The sequence below is a fragment of the Ambystoma mexicanum genome, chromosome 7p, assembly GCF_040938575.1.
Source record: "Ambystoma mexicanum isolate Mex_15411 chromosome 7p, UKY_AmexF1_1, whole genome shotgun sequence".
Taxonomy (NCBI): Eukaryota; Metazoa; Chordata; class Amphibia; order Caudata; family Ambystomatidae; genus Ambystoma; species Ambystoma mexicanum.
In genome coordinates this window covers 632,250,809-632,273,039 of record NC_090939.1, presented here as the reverse complement: position 1 = coordinate 632,273,039, position 22,231 = coordinate 632,250,809, and the positions used below count along the sequence as shown (strand labels likewise).

At 48.6% G+C, this 22,231-nt stretch overlaps 1 protein-coding gene across 2 annotated transcripts in view; it reads right to left on the bottom strand.

Annotated features, from left to right (window-relative positions):
* The window catches only part of LOC138526210 (pyrimidine-specific ribonucleoside hydrolase RihA-like), a 517,957-nt gene that overhangs the window by 174,881 nt on the left and 320,845 nt on the right, over nt 1-22,231 (bottom strand). Inside the window, exon 3 of one of the 2 annotated variants that reach the window (XM_069636677.1) lies at nt 20,569-20,748. The exons of the other annotated variant lie outside the window; for it this stretch is intronic. Coding sequence (XP_069492778.1) covers nt 20,569-20,748 — 180 coding nt within the window. The remainder of the gene's footprint in view (nt 1-20,568; nt 20,749-22,231) is intronic. 2 annotated transcript variants of the gene reach the window in all.

Below are 22,231 nucleotides of genomic sequence, written 5' to 3'. Positions count from 1 at the left end.
GGGCGAGCCTCGCATCCCAGATGTCATCAAGAAGCGGTACGGCGAGGACCGTCTTCCTTTTAGCCATGCGCCATTGGTAAAGGAACCCTTCCTTCTTCTTTTCTTCGGGGCAGAGCTGGAAGAGCTCGGATGCCCTGGAAATCATAGCATGGAAGGATCCAATCTCGTCGGGCGGGGACGCCCAGGCAGGGGGCGACGGGGACACGTCCCGTCGTCGCCCCCGTCGTCATCCGTACCCGTCATAGTCGTATCCATGCCTGTATCATCCCCGTGGGTAGTGGACCGGGGGGAGGCAGAGAAGGCAGCAGAGGCGGGAGAGGAGGCCTAGTATGCGTCCTCCTCCTCTTAAGTGGTGGGCTCTCCGAAGGTCCTGGCTCCGGTTCCCCCGTTGGGTCTGGCTCAGGTACCTCCGTCGGGGGAAGGGGCAACCTAGACCTTATCTTCGAGCATAAGGACTGGATGGCTGACAAAATGGCCGCCGAGGTGTCCTGCGGCACCGGAAACGACGGGAGCGAGGGCTCTTGAGGAGCCTCGTCTGCATCACCGTCGCCCTCGTCGTCGCCCTCGTCGGGATCCCTCCCGATGGGCTGGGCCTCCTCCACGACTTGGATGATCTCCTCTTCAGAGGTCGTGTCCGTATCCACGACGGCCACCAACCCCTCCCCCACCCTTTCCAACGAGGACTTCGTGGGGGTCTTCTCGATGGGCCTGAAAGACGACTCCCTCCGCGGTGGTAGGGAGACTCTGGTACTTGAGGGCGCCTCCACTGGTGTAGCCTTCACAGGCTGAGCCACGGCCGCGGCGAAATCCTCAATCGAGGTCTTAGCAGGGTGAATTAAGGCCAACGTCACCTTCTGTACGCCTGGGGCCTTCACCTTGGGGGGAGGGTCCGTGCCTCGCTCCCCCTCTGCCGGAATCTTCGAGATCGACCGGGGCCTCTCCAGAAGCTTCGCCGGGTTCTCGGACTTCCTCTTACCCGAGCCAGAGCATTGGCTCGTGGTCGATGGCGCCGGGGAGGATGCGCCCTGCCTGGCAGCCAAGGAGCCCGACCGTTCGGCGCTCCCGGTGCCCGCGGACTCGCGGTGCTTAGCCTTTTGTTGGGCCCCCGTCGCCAGAGCACCCTCACAGGACTTAGAAGACTGCTCGGACTTCTTTTTCTTCTTCTCCCCTGGCGGGCTCTTACCTTCCAGCCAGTTGGCGGAGGTGGCGATCCTTCATGGTCCACTCCGACATGTTCCCACAAAACGCGCAGTCCTTTTCCTTGTGCGTCTTGTCCTCATGGAGACAGTAGAGGCATAACGAATGCTCGTCCTCCTTGAAAACGTTCTGAAGCTGGCATCCAGGGCAGGTCCTGAACAGCTTCCCGGGCGTCGAGCTCCCTTTCTCCTGGGCCATGTCCGGGGTAGGCCTCGGAACTTCTGGAATCCTCCAAAAGCATAACTCGATGAAATCTTCACCCTTGAGGGGCGTAGAAACTCCGAAACGGATCCCCTTTGATCGGAAGTAGAAACGGTAGAGCTTGAGGCTCTATTTAACCGAAAAAATGAGAAAATCTCCTGAAAAAAGCACAAAAACGCAGCAAAAGCTTGAGAGCTAAGCACGAGGACTCCCAACACTTGAACGTGCTGTAAAAATCTGAGGATGGCTGCCAGGGGCGGGGCTTAGGGAGAGGGCAGTCATTGGCTGGGGGCAGTATGACCCAGAGACCAGTGATTGGTTACTACTGAGAAAGACAGATCAGAAACGAAACTGATACTGATTTTTTCTATACCGAGGATTCCCAGCCTGACGACGGGGAATATTCATGAGCATGTGAATCCATGCCAGACCCCATGCTGGAGAACTGTGTACATGCAGATGTATATATATGTCACCCCACACTCACCAAACACCACTTTTCTATGACAACTGTATGTACGCATGTGACTTTGAAATGTATAACGTCAATGCCTACTATGCTTTTAATCATGACATGACAATTTACGGCAACTCACCAGATCACCACTTAGCACTCTCACACAACATCACAGCCTTGATAGTGACCCAATGGTCGAAACACGTGTTTGCTTTTTTCTTATGTAAATGGCAACATTGGTGCTCTCAACACCTTGGCAATCATTTGCCCATTAAAATTAAGACTATGTGCACCAAACAGTTTCCAGAATTGCCCACTATGGAGGCACCACTGAAATGAGTGAAAACAACTACATCCAGCGCCAAGATCACTGGGGCTCCAGCACACTTTGTTCCCTATCCTACCCCATGGGACTTTGGGAGCTGTGTCCCGCAAGAACTCCGGAACGGCAGCAGGAGGCATTATAGATTTGTTAACCAGACCAGCGCAAGGATCTGTATTTCCTTTAAGCTCCCTTCCTTCATTTACCAACTGAATGTCAGGTTGTAATTCGAGGCCCTTTGCCCGCTTAACAGGCCCTTTGCCCGCTTAACAGTTCCAGCGTCGTTCATTTCTCCAAGGGGTCCTGTTCGTGGTATATAGAGAAATAAATGTCTGTAGGCCTTTGGCCCTATGGTTTGGTTCGGGTTTCAACAAAGTCCTTCAAATGTTCTTAGTAGGTCAGACCTCTTCCAGCCTGATTCAGGAAGAAGATAAGGGACCTCTTTCTGGGGTTTGAGTTCTCAACCCCCTAGTGGGGTCTCCGCTCTCTCAACACTACTTAGGCTACTTTCTCTTTTAGCCTCTGTCTTCCAACTTTTTCTATTATCTCAGTTTTCCCACTGATCACTCGTCATGCTGGGAATTTTAATAGAAGTCTGAGAGCTACCAGTGCCAAACGTTTTCTGACAAATGGGGGATGGGAGGGCTTAAACCTGCTCCATTTGCAATGAAGGTCGGACAAAGAGAATAATTCCCTAGATATGGTTGCTGCTTTCTCTTCTGAATATTGACCATGTCCACTGTACATATTTGGAATGCCCCCGAAACACTGGAAGTTCTTTTTCTGGGAAGCAACTGATTGGACAAAAAAACACCTTTGGAGAGGTAAGAGGATTATGAGCCCTCTACTTAGCACATCCTCAAAACATGTTTTAGGCAAAGCCTAGAAACACAATCAAAACAGAGCAAAGGGGCTTGCTCTGTTCCCTTTTCAATTAGTGTCCCAAAGCTTGCAGCATCAATCACCAGTTACTACTCCGATTCCAAACAAGTTTACAAAAATATATATCATTTATTAGTTTTCTCATCATTAAAACCTGGAGTTTGTTCACAGTCAACAATAAAAACTTCAATAACCAGGCAACTGGTATAAAGTGCAAGTGCTAATAACATGTACCCCTTCACATTTGGAGGTAAAACAGCAGAATAAACAGAAAAAATGCAAAATATTCACAACAGATACCAAATAATAATAGACAGTGTGAAAAACCAGGAGTGAATCGAGATTGGGGTCGCTCCGGGGTAGTGTTGTGCAAGGGTCACCAAAATCAACTTAATCACGCACTACATTCATACTAATTCAAATTCAGACATACTCATTCATTCATCACTTTCCCAACATGTTTCTTTCTGAACGTGTGTGTAAGCAAAGTAAACAGAAATTCTTCAGGGCCGTCTACCAAATCCAAAAGTAACCCACTGTTGATTTAGTTAGGGTACAATTCTTCTAGTAGCAACCACAATTTGATTATTGCAGGGTCAACCAAGAAAAATTAAGTAGAAAGCCAAATAACAAATACATTGGCTTAAGGCACATATTCATGTGGATTGATAGTCCAAACATTTCTCGTCCTGTGAATGGTCCAAGAATCGTTTGAGACTCAACAGCAAGGGAGGGACTCCATACCTGAAAAGGGAACAAATCAAGGTAAACATGAGTAATGCCCTGTTTATTAATTCTCTACAGAATAGAAAGGAATGAACATTAGAGGTCGACCTAGTTTAAGACTACTGGTCAACATATGATGTACCTTCCTTAACTGATCGGTACATCACTTTAGTGGTCTAAAAGAAAGCGGTGGCACTCAGTGTGGATGGAAGTACTCAAGGGAGTAAAGTTGAGGCACCAGCAGTTCCGTGGTGGCAACACTGTGCAAGAATGGTGGAGTAAATTGCTCAGTGTGTTGAATTAAAAGAGATTAGGTGAATAGGAAACTCGTCAGGATACAATTGTACATCTGTGTGCTGAAAGCTTGATGTAAGAATCATCACTTACGTTAATGATGAAAATTCACGAGGAAATTCAAAAGGAATCGTCCGTGTTAGTTGGTCTTCAATACCGTGTGGCTGCAGTTAGGAGTTGTGCAGAACACCGCTGACTATTCTACATCAGAAAAACAAGGGGGAGCAAAGCGAAACGCATCCATGTCACTGCATACTGGGTATGGTTCAGATATAAGCATTCAGTAGTGGAATGAACTGCTTACCACTCCTTATGCATTAAAGGGTGCACAATGGATGAATCAGTACACTGCCCTTTTATCTCGTATTGGAGTGCTTGTCACTCTATCCGTGTACTGTGGACCGGAATCTGGTTAAGTGTCTTATGGCTTTTAAGGTGCTTCAGATGCCGGTTCATGTCCTGTTAAGAGTGAAAGCACAAATGCGTTGGAATGGCCCCGCGGCGTAAAAGAAAAACCACAATTGGTAAACGCAAGCACTATTCAGAACCTAATGAGGCTCGAATTAATACGTGAAAGAACCAGACCAAAGTCGCGGCACGTGAACAAAAAGAAAGAAATGAACAGCTGCTGTTGCTCGTCAAATACGGCATTCTATTTATCGTAAGCGGATGTCCATGTCCAACCAGCAGGGAGGACTAAGGAATATGGTGTTCGAATATCTTATACCCAAGTTTGTTAATCTTACCGCGTTATACGTTTCCTCCAGTAGTTCTCCGTCCGTGCTCGCAGTGCCGTTGCTGGAGTGTTGAGTCAATCACATGACTTATATGCGGAAATAGACGTGTCTCTGAACGTCTCGCGTATCTTGTGATTGGAGGCGCTCGCGTGTCTTGTGATTGGAGCATACGTCAAGCTGATACATACAGTTGATTGTTCGTGGTTATATGCAGCCCTTCATTTGTTTCTTATGTCGATGTTCGTCTGTGTTACCATCGCAACTAATGGAGCGACCCCCATTCTAGAAACAGCTACCTAGCCACGCGCAATGCTCGTGAGTCTATTATGTTTGTTATATTAGATTACATTTCATTTTGCATGTGGATAAAGGTTACAGGTACCAATCCAATTTCTCATCGAGGCCAGTCCTGCAGCTGTTGGTTAAGAAAATAAGTTGTTCTTTCTTTAAGAGAATCGTTTTGTCCCTGTTGATGTCCATACTGGGTGTCGGTTTATAAAGTATTGTCCATTTCAGGTCTTCCAATGTGTGCTGATGTCCTATCCAGTGCTCAACCATGGGTGCGTTTTTAGTCCGGTTTTTTATGCAGCTTTTATGTTCATCAATGCGGAGTTTCACTTTCCGGTTCATTTTACCAATGTAGATTTTCTCACATGGGCACCAAATAGCATAAACTACCACGGTTGAGTTGCAATTGGTATGTGATTTTTGTTGCCATTTGAATTTCAAACCTATGTCTACTTCTATGCTCTTTGCTGTGTACTTGCAATATACGCACTGCCCACATGGATGATGACCCACAATTTTTGGGAGACCCCATAGCTGAGTTAGGATCGTTGTAGATCGAGGTCTGAGCATCACATCATTCCTAGTGACTTGTTCTTTCAAGTTTTTACTGCGTCTAGGCACCGGTATCTCTCCTTTTTCCAACTGATTGGGCCTGAACCAGCTTTGTGGAAGAATTGGTGTAATAACGACAACTGGTTTCAATGTGTAAGCCCAATAATTAGTCATCAGAGGTCTTTACAAATAGATCATTCTTGTGCCTCCTTGATATGATACGAACATTGTGGCCTGTTTTGCCTTCTGACATGGGCTCTGAGGTTTATCTCCCTGGAAGTGAAAAGCTTAATGCCACCTTTCCATTCCCTCTGAACTGCGCACTTCCAGGAAAGTGCAGCGGTACAGGAAAATTGTCTACTTTGTCGACATGAGAAAGACATATTATGCTTTTGTGTCAATTATATTCTGCATGTTTAAACAAATCCATGTTCCAATGTCAAATGGCTTCCTTCTACATGTTCGAATTATTTATACCCCAATTCAACATGGTGCTTCTAAACTATGTGTTTCCTTTCACTCAACAACCCGCAGATGGGTCACATGGCTGCTATACAAAACCAGAAATCTCTGTTGTCCTTGTCTTCGCAATTGTTTTGTTCTAAATTAGCATATTCTCTGCATCATGTATTAGTGTGGCGGAGGTCCTCTCTTCCAGGCTTTCAGTATGAGACAATTGAGATGTGTTTTCTGTATTACGAGGGATTCCTTCTAAAAGTGCACTTAAATTCCTGCTCTTATGGCCATGTTTGAAACATCTCTTTCTTGTCTGTCACGTTAGGGTATATGGCCGAATTGTTCTTTATGCTGACTTCTGCCTCTGGCTCCACTGGGTCTGTGCTTCGCTAGTAGTTTGTATACAGGGGAAAGATTACAAAATAAAAAGGGAATTTGGTTGAAATTCCTCCACACAAAGCATACACAATGTATTGCACAAATGAAGGCTGTCTCAACATACCCAAGTGCAAGGCGTATTCAGCAGAGAGCGGTCTGCTTTCTTTCCTTCATGTGTTCCAAATACACTGTTTTCTTTTTCAGCTGGGATGCCAAAGATAAACTTGACCAGGCATTATACAATCTTATGGTTGGATCGGAGGTCCCTGTATGCCCACACCTGCATCATGGCCACCTCGGTTATCGCCACGGTTTACACCTCAAAGGCAATGTTCTCAATACTATCCAAGGGCCACCATGGTTAAGTGTGGGGTTAGTCTTATTCCATCCTGAGGCAAACAGAGATAGTGCCAGTGCTGGAAGAGCAAATGCTCAGTAAGGGTTAGAGGTAGAGGACAGAAGAGTTTCAGTGCTCTTCAGGTGACAGGGTCTGGTGTGCCAATCTCCTTCAAGTTTGTTCAGGGAAAGTAGATGAAGCCACGACATTATAATATCCTTGGAAACTGCACTTGCTATGACTGCATGGTGGGCAGCTATGATGGGTTCAGCTCAATAAATACGAGTGCCGCCCTGGACATTGCCCTCATTATTGAAAGAATCAGTAAAGCAGAGAAGGCCAGTATGAATACTCTGGAGACACTAAGTGATGTCAGAGGCAATCATGGCTAAACTGTCTGCATTGACAAACTGGGGTCTGTGCTGTGTATGTGTGGTGAGAGTGCACTGCAGGACTTAAGTGGCCTTCCCTTCTTCATTGAAGGCTTAGTGTGGACATGAAGAGTTTGGCACAGTGTGATTGACTAATCATTATACTATGAAGTGAAAGAGCATGAGGACTGCACTAGAAAGGCCCTGAAGAGCGTGGCTGCATAGAATCATTGAGGAACAAAAAACCCTCAGAGTGCATCTCAGAGAGACAGATTTAACCTTGTCAAATGTCCTGGATGGCTGGGCAGCGGAGGCACAGAGGGGCCTAGAGGGGAGAACCCCCCCTGGATTGCTTATGCCTCGAAGGCACTTGCAGGGAGGTGCCCAGCTGGCCCACAGCGGAGCGCCCAGACAGAGGGCAGGCACGCACACCTGCCCCAGGTCGTGATTGTGGGCAACAGCCCCCACCCGGACATAACACCTGCAGCTACATTATAAAGTGCAGGTGGAAGAGGGCTCGCCCTAGGGATAATAAATAGAATAGAGCGGCAGATCACAGGACCGCCTGGATTGGTCCCCAGGAATGAGCAGTTACTGATGGAGGCATCTTACATACACACGTAGTGGCAACACAAAGCTGGGAGAGCCACACTGACACTAAGAGGAACACCTGACACTGGCGACTGAGGGACATACAGAAGGGGCCTGGGGAACACTGTTGAGCTGCAGCAAGCACGCGAAGGGCCACGGCGCATTCCAGGTGCACAGCAAGCTGTAGGCGCATCTCCTCGGCGCGGTCGAGGTGGGCCCCAAACCTCAGGAAAAACCCCGGCATCACGTGGACCAGCATACTAGAGGCCTCTGCGCTTGCCCACACCAAGGTGAAGCAGCACGATGTCTAATAAAACTGTGAGACCGAAAAGTAAGCAGCCCACGCTGGAGGCTTACGCCAAGACACCTCCAGGGGCGGAGGGGGCCAGTAACAAGAACAAAGCCACTGTGGTGGCGGAAGAAGCCCCGGGCACGATCTAGGAGGTGCTGGCAGCAATTGCGGACCTGAAAGTTGCCTGGGAGACAAAGCTGGGCCTGGCCATGAGTGAGCTAAAAGGGGCACTGGAACTTAAGGTCGGAGAGGTCCAGGAAGACGTGAACTTGTTAAGACAAGATGTGAGAACGCTTGCAGAGCGCCCCGAAAACCTTGAAAGAGAGATGGCCCCAAACACAGCGGAAAGCGCCGCCCACAGATCCGAAATCCACGCCCTCGTAAAGCGAGTGGGCAACCTGGAGAACAGAGCGGAGGAAGTAGAAGGACGCACCAGACGCAATAACATCCGCATCGTGGGTTTGCCAGAAGGGATGGAGGGGCTGAACCCGACGGAATACGTGGAGACCATGCTGCTGCAGGAAATAACTGGAGGGGCACTGACCCAGGGTTTTGCCGTGGAGAGGGCGCACAGGGCTTTGGCGAGGAGGCCACCCCCAGGAGCTCCCCCCCGGCCATTGATCGCAAAGATTCTGAATTACCGGAATCGGGAGAAAATACTCTAAGTTTTCCGGAAGGGCGGAACGATCGAAAGGGGGCCCGCAAAAATCACTGCATACCCGGACTACACCTTGCAGGTACAACGCAGTACAATGAACTTCAGAGCGGTGAAAAGAAGATTGAGGGAAACGGGCCACAGATATATGCTGCTTTACCCGGCCAAGCTGAAAGTCTTCCATAGGAACAAAACTTTGTTTTTCAAAATGCCGGAGGACCCCATGGAGTGGCTGGATATGCTGAGCCGCCCCCAGGAGTCAGGTATCCAGACAGAAGCCAAAGAAGATAAGTAGAAGGCCGCTGTATTGCCCAGGGCGACATAGCGCAAGGCACTGGGACTAGAATATAGTATTGGGTTACGCTCTCAGAGAATGTGCTTCTGGGAAAGTATATGCTTGCCAGATCCGTTTGGACTGCGTAACTCAATTTATGGTAGTGGGAGCTCCCGGGAGATGATTCTTGAACCCCCATTGCTTTGTGCTTAGTTAGGTCACTATTAGCTTGGTGACGCCCCGCGGGGTCCTAGTCCTCGATACCACGAGACAGGACCAGACGCAGGTGGGCCTGAGATCCAGGGATGGAGCTGGGCATTTGTTGGGGAAGGGCAGGGTGGGGGGAGGGACAGAGTTGTGGGCGGTGGGGCATAGTTGGGGAGGAGGGGGGGAGTTGTTGAAGTTGGGAGGGTTGAGAGCCGGAAAACGAGCCATCGGGAACGACATGGGAAGAGGAGGGGGGGAGAACATCAAGTCAATGGCATCGGGTAACCTCAGAGTTGTGACCTGGAATGTGCGGGGCCTCAACAGTTACCTAAAACGTAATAAAGTAATGATGTATCTAAAGAGGATGAGGATTGATATAGCTTTGCTGCAGGAAACCCACCTCACCAAGGAGAAGTTGGAGGTGGTTAGGAGAAAATGGAAGGGCAGCGTCATAGGCGTCACATATTCGGCATATGCAAGAGGGGTGGTTACATGGGAGGCACAGCATGTGCCGTTTCAGCTGCTCAGATCGACGACAGGCCCGGAGGGCAGAATGGTGGTGGTGGCGGGACTCCTGGAGAACAGAGAGGTGAACATCATAAATCTGTATGCCCCTAACCATGATACAGCAGCATATTTTAGGTCCTTATATAGTAAAATTAGCCCCCTGTTGGGTGGTGCCATAATGTGGGGTGGTGATTTCAATTGCACCCTGAACCCCGGGATAGACAGGTCAGATAGCAAGTTAGCAAAACCTACGCCAGCAGCTAAAGCGTTGGGGACACTGTTGACAGACCTCCGACTTGAAGATGTGTGGAGACGGTTGCACCCAACGGACAGGCAATACTCGCACTACGCAGCGCCACATGACCTGCATACCAGGCTGGACTATGTGTTTGCCGCTGCTGAGATAGCGGGAGAAATGGTGGGCACAGAATATAAAGCCAGGGTACTTTCGGACCATTCACCTTTGGTCCTGGAGTGGCGACATCAACCCCCTAGGGCGTGAATCCAGACATGGAGACTCAGAGCTGAGGCCCTACCGGACTCGGGATTCCGAGAGGATTTGAGGGAGGCCATCGAAGAATATTTCGACATTAACACGGGCAGTGTACGATCCATGGGAACAGTATGGGAGGCATTTAAGGTGGTGGTGCCTGGGGTAGCCATATCAAAATCCAAAGGGCTCCAAGGGGGTATTGAATGGGAACTGCAGGGAACTGAAAGAGAGCTGGAGGGCGAGAGGACAGCGCTAAGATAAGAGACTTACAAAAAACTAGTAGCGAACTCTGGGACAGATTATGCAAACTAAATTATAAAAAATATACAGAGAGGCAACATGCAGGGGGAGACAAACTGGGCAGACTACTGGCCTGGCTATACAAAAATAAGACACCCCGGCCGGTGATTAGAGAGGTCAGAGACGCGAATGGTGAGATTCGTAACACCCAGGAGGGAGTAAACGAGCAGTTCCTCATGTATTATAAACGATTGTATGAGGATGTAGGAGATATGGGTCAAGAAATACTGGAAACAATAGAAGATATAGGGCTGCCCACCTTGGATGACCCAGAACGCACAGATCTGGAGGCCCCTATCACCTCAGACGAACTGGAGGCGGTGATCCAACACCTGCCCAAATGTAAAGCGCCCGGGTCGGATGGACTACCCAGCGAATTCTATAAAGCATATAGGCAGGAACTACTCCAGCCGCTGCTGGCCATGTTCAACGAGACCTATGAGCGGGGGGAACTGCCCGAGTCCCTCCGAGAGGTGGTGATCATCCCGCTCCTGAAACAGGGCAAGCCGGAGGGGGGAGTGCAGGTCTTATAGGCCCTTATCTATGCTTAATCAAGATAGCAAAATACTCACAGCAGTGCTTGCCAACAGACTCAAGCGAGTAATTGACAAGTTGATACACCCAGACCAAACAGGCTATGTTCCCGGCAGAAACATCACAGACAACCAAAGGAGGCTACACCATATTATTGATCAAACTGAGAAAGACCCGGGGGAGTTACCCATCGTGTCGCTGGATGCGGTGAAAGCCTTTGATTCGGTGAGGTGGCCATGGTTGATGAAGACACTGAAAGGGTACGGGATGGGACCGGGATACATTAGATGGGTCAAGATGTCATATAGCTCCCCGATTGCAAGGGTCAAAACAGGAACTGTAATTTCAGACAAATGGCAACTTAGCAGGGGGACCAGACGGGGATGCCCCTGGTCGCCCATGCTATATATACTTGCATTGGAGCCGCTGGCAATTTGCCTTAGGCAACAATATGAAGAGGTGGGGATCCGTACGACGGGAGGCACACACCTGATATCACTGTACGCAGATGACATGCTCCTCTATCTGCGCTTCCCGGAGGAGAACCTGCAATATGTACTGGAGGTGATGGATCGCTATGCCACCCTCTCGGGCATATTGGTAAACCCTGGGAAGTCTAGTGTGTTCCCCTTGAGGAGGTATAAGAGTATCCCACTGGAAAAACTGCCCATTCTCCAGATACCCTGGCAGACCGAGACATTCAGATATATGGGCATAAACATATACCACAAGATAGAGCTAGAGCACAAACACAATACGGAGAAAGCAATTGAAGGTATCAAAAATAGTACGGTGTTTTGGTCCAGACTACCCCTTGCCATGATGGGAAGAGCAGCGCTGCTCAAAATGGTGGTTTTGCCCAGACTCTTGCACTTTTTCCTAAATGTCCCGTACCTGATCCCCAGAAGCTTTTTTGTTAGACTTCATGGCCTGTGCAGGGGATTCATATGGCACAACTCTAGGAATAGGGTGGCCCTGTGGAAACTCCAGAACTCGTGTGATAAGGGGGGCATAAACCTGCAGAATTTTGAACTATATTACTTGGCAGGACAGCTATTATATGTGGCTCGGTGGTTGTCCGCAGAGGACTCTGCGGAAGCTAGGCTTTTGCGGGGTGACTCCTCCCCCTACTTCCTAAAGGAGACAGTGTGGCTGCATAAAACAAAAGTGGCGAAGATGGGGAGACTGCTGGTGTTGGGCTGGGAGGTCTGGCGCAGGGCATGGAAGACGGTGGGTGACCCAGACCCGCTCTCTCAGCAGGTCCCGCTGGTGGCGCTATGTGGGGGAGACTCTCAACTGTTCAAAGGGGTCCGCAGATACTGGGAATCGGTGGGCCTAGCCACCCTTGGTGACATATGGCAGTAGGGGGAGGTTTTGGAATTCCAGAGGTTACAGGAGGAGACAGGTGTGCATAGGGGCCAATATATCACTTACACCAGGATCGTGAAACGGGTGAGGGAAAGGTGGCCTGAAACGGTTCTTGCGGAAGAACCCGATGCCACCCTAGAAATGATTTATGATGTCTCGGAGGGCGGGCATGAAATATCTCGGATATATGAGCTCTTGAGTGCGAAGGCGGGGAAGGAGCTGCTCCAACTGATGCTTGACTGGGAGGAGGAGGTAGGCGGACCCATGACAGAGGGACAGTGGGATAGAGCCCAAAGGTACCATAAGAAGGTGTCCCGGAACGCGAGACTCCAGCAGATCCAGCTATATGTCACCCCCGGAAGAATAGCTAGGTTTGGTGGCTCGGCTATACAGAAATGCCCCAGGTGCAGGGAGGAGGAGGCTGGGCTGTTGCATATGTTCTCGGCTTGCCCGGAGTTTAAGAGATTCTGGGTGGAGATAAAGACGAGAATGGCCAATTGGGGGGTGGTGCTTGATGTAGGGTCGGCTTGGGCATGTATGCTTGGGGGTTTCCCTAGGCCACGGAATCTAAAACATATTAGCAAGATGAAAGACCTGGCCTATATCTTGGGCAAGTGCAGAATAGCAATGTGCTGGAAAGCGGCCCGCCGGCCTAGAGTGGAGACGTGGTGGGCAGACCTCTTGAAATGGGCAGAAGCAGAAACTGCAGCCTGGTATGAAGCAGTTACTAGGGGGGGTGAGGAAGAAGCAGGCCCCCTGATAGCCTGGAGACAACTGGTGACCTCTATGGCAAACCCCTACCAGGTCAATCATGAATCGGAAGACGGGGATGAGTTGACGATAACTGAGATACCTGAAGATGCTCAAGTAGATGGCACGGACACGACGGCTCGAGTTTTTGGGGATGGAGGGGGGAGGACGGAGGATAACATTGAATAATGTAATGTTTTATTATTGATCATGATCGTCCAAAATGGTTGTAATGTTTGGTGTGTTGTTTGTTTAAAATAATAAAAATCGTTTAAAAAAAAAACCTTGTCAAAAATCAATGCCATTAGAGCGTCAGTACAGCAAAGAGCGATTAATAGCCATTTTAGGGTCAGTTACCGAGAGTCATAAGTGGGAGAAACTCACTATGGTACACATACGCATAAGATTGCAATGATTACAAGGAGAGCAGGTCTTCACAAGCCATTCAGGGATCCTCTGACTTTATATGGATAGCAGTTGGAATTCTCTGGTAATCAGTATAGACAGCAGATAGGGCACTTGGTAGTTATGCAACACTTCAGGGATTATGTTAAGCTACTGCAGAATTCTTGATAAGCAAGTCTTTTTATTGTTTGAGGTGATGAAGAGGTTAGCCCTTATGGGTTTTCTTGTGAATAAGAGATACTTGATAAGGAACGTGGGAAGGAGCATCAGACGGTGGGCATATTGGGAGTCATTAATGCTGCTCCCGTAGACACTATGGACCTGACAACATCTACAAAGTATCGCTTTGCCTGCCAAAAGTTGAAACAAAGTGTTTAACACATGTTATCTGGATGGAATAGCCTATCCCAGAGCTGGCTGTGCTAACCTTGGACTCATGGCTCACATGGGTGCCACCAGGATGGGATTAGAAAAGGATGCCATTTCTGGATCTGGCAAATCATTAAATAGATAGGCAATTCAGTCCATAATGGCATCAATGTCAAATTCTGTGAAGGTGCTCCTGGACAAAGCCTATTTGTGAAAGGCCATCTGTGGAACCTGCCATGAGCTAAAACCGAGAACGTTCCCCCAGAGGGTTTCCTTAGTTTATCATCATTCTGAATCTGCTTTCCTCTATCTCTAGGGTTGTATGGGGGTAACGTATACATAATTTTGGAGATGGTTCCAGCTAATAGATTGCCATCACCTTAGAAGACACTCTCATCTAACACACCTCATGCGAGGTAAATACTTCTTATTTACCGGCACAATACTTGGCCGAAATTCATTGGAGGTCTTTATGTGATCTTGTTTAGTATAACTGACATGGTCACTCATATCTCTAGGCCTGCAAAACTTAAGGGGAACTTAATTTGGACGGACCTTCGTTACACTGCTCTCATTCACTTTTGCTTGAAGTGAACCGGAAGAGAGGTGAGTGTAAGAGCTTGACAGACACACAGATATCTGTATATGTGTAGATATCAGAGAATCCTAACATTACCAGATAGCAGTTATTTACATAATAATCCATACTTATAGGCTACAGGACGTAAAGCGGCTCCTGGCTGGAACATTTTCAGATCACATGAGCTTCACTTTAGGGACGCCACAGAACAGGAGGAGGTGAGATTGTTTGAACTCATTATATCTTGTGTTTTTCACATCTCTTGCACATTTTTCTGAATTGCTCTATACCACTATGAAATCCAAATGGAGCATTATTTTATATCACTAGGAACAGTGGGCTTATTGCACACTGATCATCCGAGACCACCCTTTATCTTAATTACATTGTTGCCCTTTGAACCAAGGAACTTATGCAGTACAGTTTCAAACTCATGATATCTCCTTAATTAACTTACTTCATTATATATGTTCCAACTCTGATGATTTGGTGTATTACATGAAAATACTTATATGGGTGCTATTTTGATTATTTCCAGAATTTGGAATGAATACTACCCTAGATGAAGAGATCAACTCTCGAAACGCGTTGGGTTTTATATTTAAAAATAATTATTTCTGAAGAATACTGTTGCTTCTTTATGGAGGGAAAAATTGCAATAACTATTTACGAATATACTCATGTACGTTTTGGCAAATATAACTCGCGCCTAGTAACATTTTGTCTCTGGACAGATTATACGAGTTTGGCTTCTTTGGCTATAGGTAGTGTGCAGGGGACACAAGTTCCCTTTGTTGGGGACTTATTTTCCAAGTAACACCGAGAGCGCTAAGGATTAAATGGGTTCACCATTTGGATTAGCTTAGATAGTACTAGCGGGTAAACAAGTATACATGGAGTTGGGGTCATGCTGAACCAGATTTTTCCTTCTCCAAATGGGGCACAGACCCAGCGGGTTTGACAGTAGGACTAGGATATCTGATGGCATTGGGGAAGAGTAGTAGACATAACGCGTTTTTGTAAAACGCGTGCTCATCACCACAGGAAAACCTGTCTCTACAGATTGACTATCATTGAGTTTGGAATCAATAAACCTCTGTAATGGTTTTATTGACCTCAGAAGGATGAAGGGCTGAGGGTACCAGCCAGAATTCCAACTTGTGAGCATGAGGTCACAGAAAGATACCTGTAGCCATCACAGGATTGTTGGGGTATGTCAACGAAAGCCACAAATCACCACCCTGTCTCTCCGTGATAATTGAACCATCAGGTTTACCTGGGATATCACGGTCAAAAAAGTGACCAAAACCCACTGGCCTGTCTGCATGAGAGGACTCCGTTTCTTAACGACTGTTAGATGGCAGAACAGATTTCTGCATTTGAGGTCTGACGTGATTGATGTCTACTCTACTGAGAGTTCTGCGACATCTCACACAAAGCCAGAAAAAAAACTGTATTCTGGATGAAGGCTTCCGTTATGAAAATATGCGTGTTTCGACTGGTTTTTCAGCTTGAAAGACCGAGTAGCAGGACAAAGAGTGGCAAAAGGGAATTTGAAAAATTATTGTAGGAAACCGTGAGCTGGGCAAGACATGTCTGTCCCAAAATGTAGGAGGACGGAGGTACCAGGAGCCAGCAGGTGTAAGGGGGTGATGAGCCAGCAGTCACACAAGTGCAGCCAGCTGCCACGCTTGTTTTATAGACTCACTCTGTGCATCATCATTCTCTTATTACTGTTATCCCTATTCCACATCAAGCCAAAGAGTACCTTGTCCTCTATGGGCCCATAACCTCATGGAGAATTAAAAGTAGTCATTTTCACCCCAGGTCACTGCCAAAGTAGCCAACCACCCGGTTCATCAAGGCAGGTTTCAGGCAACAAGCTGTGCATTACTGCTGGCAACCTTCTTTAGTGATATGATATGACATGATAGGTTATTTATAACCCAGAGGTTTCTAAGCGCGATCGAACCTGTGTTGCTCTGTGTCATATAGCTTCTATAGGCGAGCACGCTGCCGCTGAGCTATCCTCCCGGGACTCAGAGTAAACCAAGTTAGCTATTCATCTCAAACCACGACAGGGGAAACCACCTGTTGAACCCAAGAGTACTTCCTGATGGATACGTATGATTAAATCGGGTTGCTATTCCGAATAGATGAATCAGGGACTTCAACACAGAGTGCTGTAATTAGTATGTGTATTTTGCGAGTCTTGAACCTTCCACACCGACATGCGTATTGTATGCGGCTGGTCTGAGGAGATCTGTTGATCCCTCTGCCGGTACTAATTAATAGCTAAATGTCACCTCAAAATACATAACACACAATAGGAGATGCAACCTACTTTCTCAGTGCCTCCGCTTCTGCTAGAATGCATGCCCCTGTTAGATTTCTCACTTTTCCTTGCAACAACTTTCCTTTACACAGACAATAAAATACCACATCATTCTTTTTAATTTAATATAATATATTAATTCCACAGAACTTTCCACATGTAAACAGACAACAGAATATGCACAATAAAAACATGAGTCCTTTCTACAATACTGTACAAATAGAATAAATACACTTTAGCACGTTCAAATTCATAAAATCATAAAAATCAAATTGTTAAGGATCATAACAGTGTCTTCTTATAACGTCGCACTAGATGACATTGTTAATTCATAGTAAGTGCAAACGTTTGGGCTACTGTTTCAATCGTTAGTTTCGCTTCTATGTCCTTCCAAATACCAAAGAGAGCAATCAGCAATGCTAAGTCTCCAGAGTTAAAAGTCAAGCCAAAATGCCAAAAGTCATCACAACAAATTGCTTCACAATTACACACTCACCGGGCTAATCTATTCACGTCCATCAGAGGCAATGACTTACAAGATGTCAAGACATGCTGAGCAGTTTCAAGGACACTGGGTGATTTGCAGATACGACATGTTCCAAGTCCCTTCGCAGTCGGTGTAGGAAGATCATCAATAATGAATAAAATCTTCTGACTAAATTGGATGGGCATTATTGGGGGCTGCTCTGGGTCACCGGGCAGCCCCAGACACTCAGGTAGGGATCACCCGACAGGTCCCGCTGTGCGGCGATCACGCCGCCGATAATGCCGTGGGGGTCACCCCGCGGCGCTCCAGGTCACTGGAGCCCACACCAAGCTGGGGTCACCCAGCACACGACGGCCCCGGCTCTGGGGGAACCCAGGCCGGGGTCGTCGCCAACCTGCCATGATCACATGGCCATTCTTCAGCAGGAGCCGGCATTGCCCTGCAGGGGCACCGGCCTCGTGGTGGGCCCAGTCCCTGGGCCTACACCACGCGGTGTTGCGCCAGGCAGGCACACAGAAAGAAACCACACTGGAGTCGAAGCATGGTGTGACTGCCGAGCCGGAAACGGCTCAGTCCTTTTATTATGTTGGTCACGTGGCTACGGCCACGTGACCCATGACAACATCCTGGGAGCTACCATGCTCCCAGGAGAGGCACTACGCAACACCACTCCATTTCTTTTAATAACAACAAACAAAACTTATGCCACTACACTACTGCTCCAATAACCACTCTATTAACTGTTCACCACTTTATTAACCTGGGTGAGTGGTTCAACTAACACACAAACCACCAGTGCGAGCCACTGGCACCACATGAAGCATTCTATGTGTACGAAGGTACACCACATAACATTGTCCACCCGCTGGGCCATTCCACGCAGGGTAGTGTTGGCCGGCTCTCAGACTTCACGGGGGCGTCGATAATGATGCTCATCTTCTGCACTGATGGAGCTGCAGGAGACCAGTTAGGGTCTTTACTAGTGTTCCCCTTGGACACTATCAAAAGTCAAAACGAGGGCTGGCAAAGCCACACCTGGGGACACCAGAGGCCACATCGGCCTAGTCTGTAGGTGGATGAACTTGAGACTGGATGCCGGTTGTAGCCCGATTATTGCACTGTTCCGGGGCCGACCCCACTGCACATGGGGAAACCAGGGGCCATACTGGCGAGGTCCATGGTCTGGGGTGCCTGTGATGGCATCCTGGCGGCAGGCCGCTTCTTGCCCTTCCCCTCCCTCGTGGGGCAGATGACAGGAAAAACACTGGTGGCAAGGTGACCGATCCGCAGCCGGGATGGGAGGGCGCCCAGCGCATAAACACTGACAAAAAGCTGTCCCACCCATCACCTCTATATTAAGGGTGGGTCCCTGCAGTATGGTAGCGAGGCAGAGTGATCATTGTGCCCCTTTCTTTGTCCCTTGGAGGCCGCATCTCCCCATTGTCCACATGTTTGTTGATGCGGAACTAGCCGTCGCTCTTCACCTTTGCGGCCCGCGGGTGGGGGAGGGGCAGCTCACCTTGTCACTGCGGCGGCAGCCACTACACATCTTCGGGGGAGAAAGCTGCGCCCCTCCTCCCCCTCGCGGGCCGCAACACCGAACATCTCCCTCTCCATGGGGGAGGGGGAACGCCCATTCAGTGCGGCACGGGTCGGGCAGTTTTTTCTTTTGTGGAACGGCCACCACCCCACCTTCCTTCACTGCTCCGAGACGGAGCACTCCAGCACTCACCACCGGATGGGCCCAGGTCTGGTAGGGGCCAGCGCAGTTCTTTTCCACAGGCAGGGATACGCCGCCTTCCTGTTTACTGCGGCCGAGGCCGCGGGCAGTCCCCCATCTGATAGGGGAGGAGGCAGCTAATGCGGCCACCGCCGCCTTCCCAGTGCGGCCGACGCCGCCAACCACTTATGCACACGGGTGGGGGAGCGACTCCCCCTCTCGCTTCTTTCCACACAACGGTGGGGTGGGGGCATTTTAGGGCAGCGACCAAGCCCTCCCCATGCGGCGGATGCCGCTTGCTTCCTGCAGGCGGGGGGGGCAGCCGCTCGGAGTCTCCTCCTTCACGGGCACCAGCCCGCCTTTCCTTCGTTGCGGCACAAAGCCACATCTTCCTCCTCACAGCAGGGACGGGGAGGTAGCACTAGTCTTGTTCCGTTTGCGGGCCCAGTTGGAATTGGGCCCACATCATTGCTTTCCTTACGGCGATGTATGCCGCTCTTCATGCCCGCGGCCTGCGGGTGGGGGAGGGGCAGAGCCACCTCTTCTGCGGCCGACGCCACAGATCACTCTATCTTCAAGGGGGTAGCGTCTCATCCCCCTCCGCAGCGGTCTACATTCTTCCCCCATGATGGAGAGGTGGGGGTATCTCAGGGGTGGGCAGCCGAAACCTCAGATGCCGCAGCTGCCGCAACGCCCACCACGCGGCCATCCGCCGCGCACGTGTGTTCCTCGCCTCCTCAGAGGCTCCTCGTCGCCATTGTTGGGGGCTGCTCCGAGTCACCAGGCAGCCCCAGACACTCAGGTCGAGATCACCCAACAGGTCCCGCTGTGTGGCGATCACGCCGCCGATAATGCCGGGGGGGGGCACCCCGCAGCGCTCCAGGTCACTGGAGCCCACACCGAGCTGTGGTCACCCAGCACATGACGGCCCCGGCTCTGGGGGCACCCAGGCCGGGGTTGTCCTCAACCTGCCATGATCACATGGCCATTCTTCAGCAGGAGCCGTTGTTGCCCTGCAGGGGCACCGGCCTCGTGGTGGGCCCGGTCCCTGGGCCTACGAAAGAAACCACACCGGAGTCAAAGCATGGTGTGACTGCCGAGCCGGAAACGGCTCAGTCCTTTTATTATGTTGGTCACGTGGCTACGGCCACGTGACCCATGAAACGTCCTGGGAGTTACCATGCTCCCAGGAGAGGCACTATGCAACAGGTGTTTAATCAAATAATGTTGGGGTCTATATATAGATATTTTAAATAACACTTCATGCCGAATAAATGCAACATAAAAATACCCAACACATTTTGTTTCCTTCAATCGCTAATGCATTTAATTTCCTAACAGGTTTTAAACAAATGCAGTTCAATTATATACACTTTTCAAGCATTGCATGACCTGTACAAAATAATTGGCTGCAGTATAATAAATTATATCTTTATGTATAAAAGAGAATAAAAAAATGTACCCAAAAGTATTAAAATATGTGAGTCTCCCGCCCTTTCTCACCTCACCGGCTCGTGCATCGGCAATCCTCAGCATGGCCTCCACAGCATGCTCTTTCTGCAAGCGATCCAGGCCTGGCGCCTCGGGATCCGGACTGTCTCCCAACCCGTCTTTTCCATGAAAGAGAGCGCCCTCTACAGGATTGCCCAGTAAGGAAGCCGCGGCCCCGGAATAAACAGGAATCTAAAAAACAGATTCAAGTCATTAAAGCGCAAACAAAGACTTAGACAACGAATCAAGTCTTGGGTTGTCACATAATTGGAAACAAGCATTTCTTTCTACCTGCTGTTTCTCCATGGAGCACCAAAGGCGCGCTGCTTCCTGCAGAAAGAGCAAGGCACGCTCTTCCCACAGTCATTTGTTTCTTAAAGTTGGAGTTTTATTATTTTGAATCAATATGAAAAGTTTAAGATTTAAACGTACATATGTGCAATGTCTGTCCATAAATACATGAGCCCACTGTTTCCTGAATGCAGAAAGACGTGAGAGGTCGTGTCATGTTCGATTGTACAGTATGTATACTTGTGTTGGCCTTGTCGCGCATCATCAGTGAGGTGGAGCTGTGCCTCTCGAAGCACAGTGAGCAAGGGGGCCGCATCTGGATTACCCTGGGTTACTAAGGGTGAAACCCAAAAATCCTAAAAATGCACACAAATTTCTGGGAGCACCTCTACCGAGAACGAACACAGCCAAATAACCTATTCTATGGGAAGGTGCCCACTCAGGAGGCTCTACAACCACGTTTTAAAATTTTACTATATCCTATGTCTAAATTTGTGATTGAGATACCCCTTGAAAGATGCACTGCACATAGCAACCCCGCATAAGGGCACCCTTTTGCACCCCTACGTGCCAGCTTGACATATATAAAAAAAAAAAAAACATCCAGGATTGGAGTATCAGTGAACCCTGTTTCTTGTAAACAGATTATATCCATTGTTGACCAAATATCATAATCTGATGTCAAGTGCTTATAGCCTTGTGTGTTCCATGTTCCCAGAGTTATTTGTTCATTTCACCTATTTCCTTGCACCGTGTAAGCTTTTGTGTGCAATGCACTCAAAATCTGAACCCAGTCATAGGACACTGTGTGCTTCTCTGATGTACAAATTGTACCCTCATGACCATTCACTGATGCTGAATTTACAGTCACAACCAGAGGATCGCACACAGTAGACAGATGGTTTGGCGATGGTAATTCCATGTCTAGGACCAAATTAAGGGGAACTACGTTGTCGGTTATTTAATAGCGAAGCGGTTCCAGACTTAATGATTCTCTCATAACCAGGCTCTTTACCAGGTCTCAATAGGATCCCAACCTAACAAGATCAGCTCTGGCACTGTCAGTGAATTTTATTCAGGCTAAGCCCTTGGTTGTTATACATTTGAGGCTTGATAATTCCCTAAATAAGGTCAGTACATAACGTCTATTCAATGGAAAGGGGCTTCTAACAGCAAACTTGCGTTCCAGATCAATGTATGATAGAACATCCTCCATTTAACCCGTAAAACATTCAAAACTTGAAGTCCCGGCCCCTGAAGGCACACCACCAATTTTTGGAATTGAAAATTGAATATTCCCTGTACCTTGAAATTATGTACGACAAAACATCACATAATCACATGCAACAGATAAAACACATTTTAAACAAAATAAAACAAAATA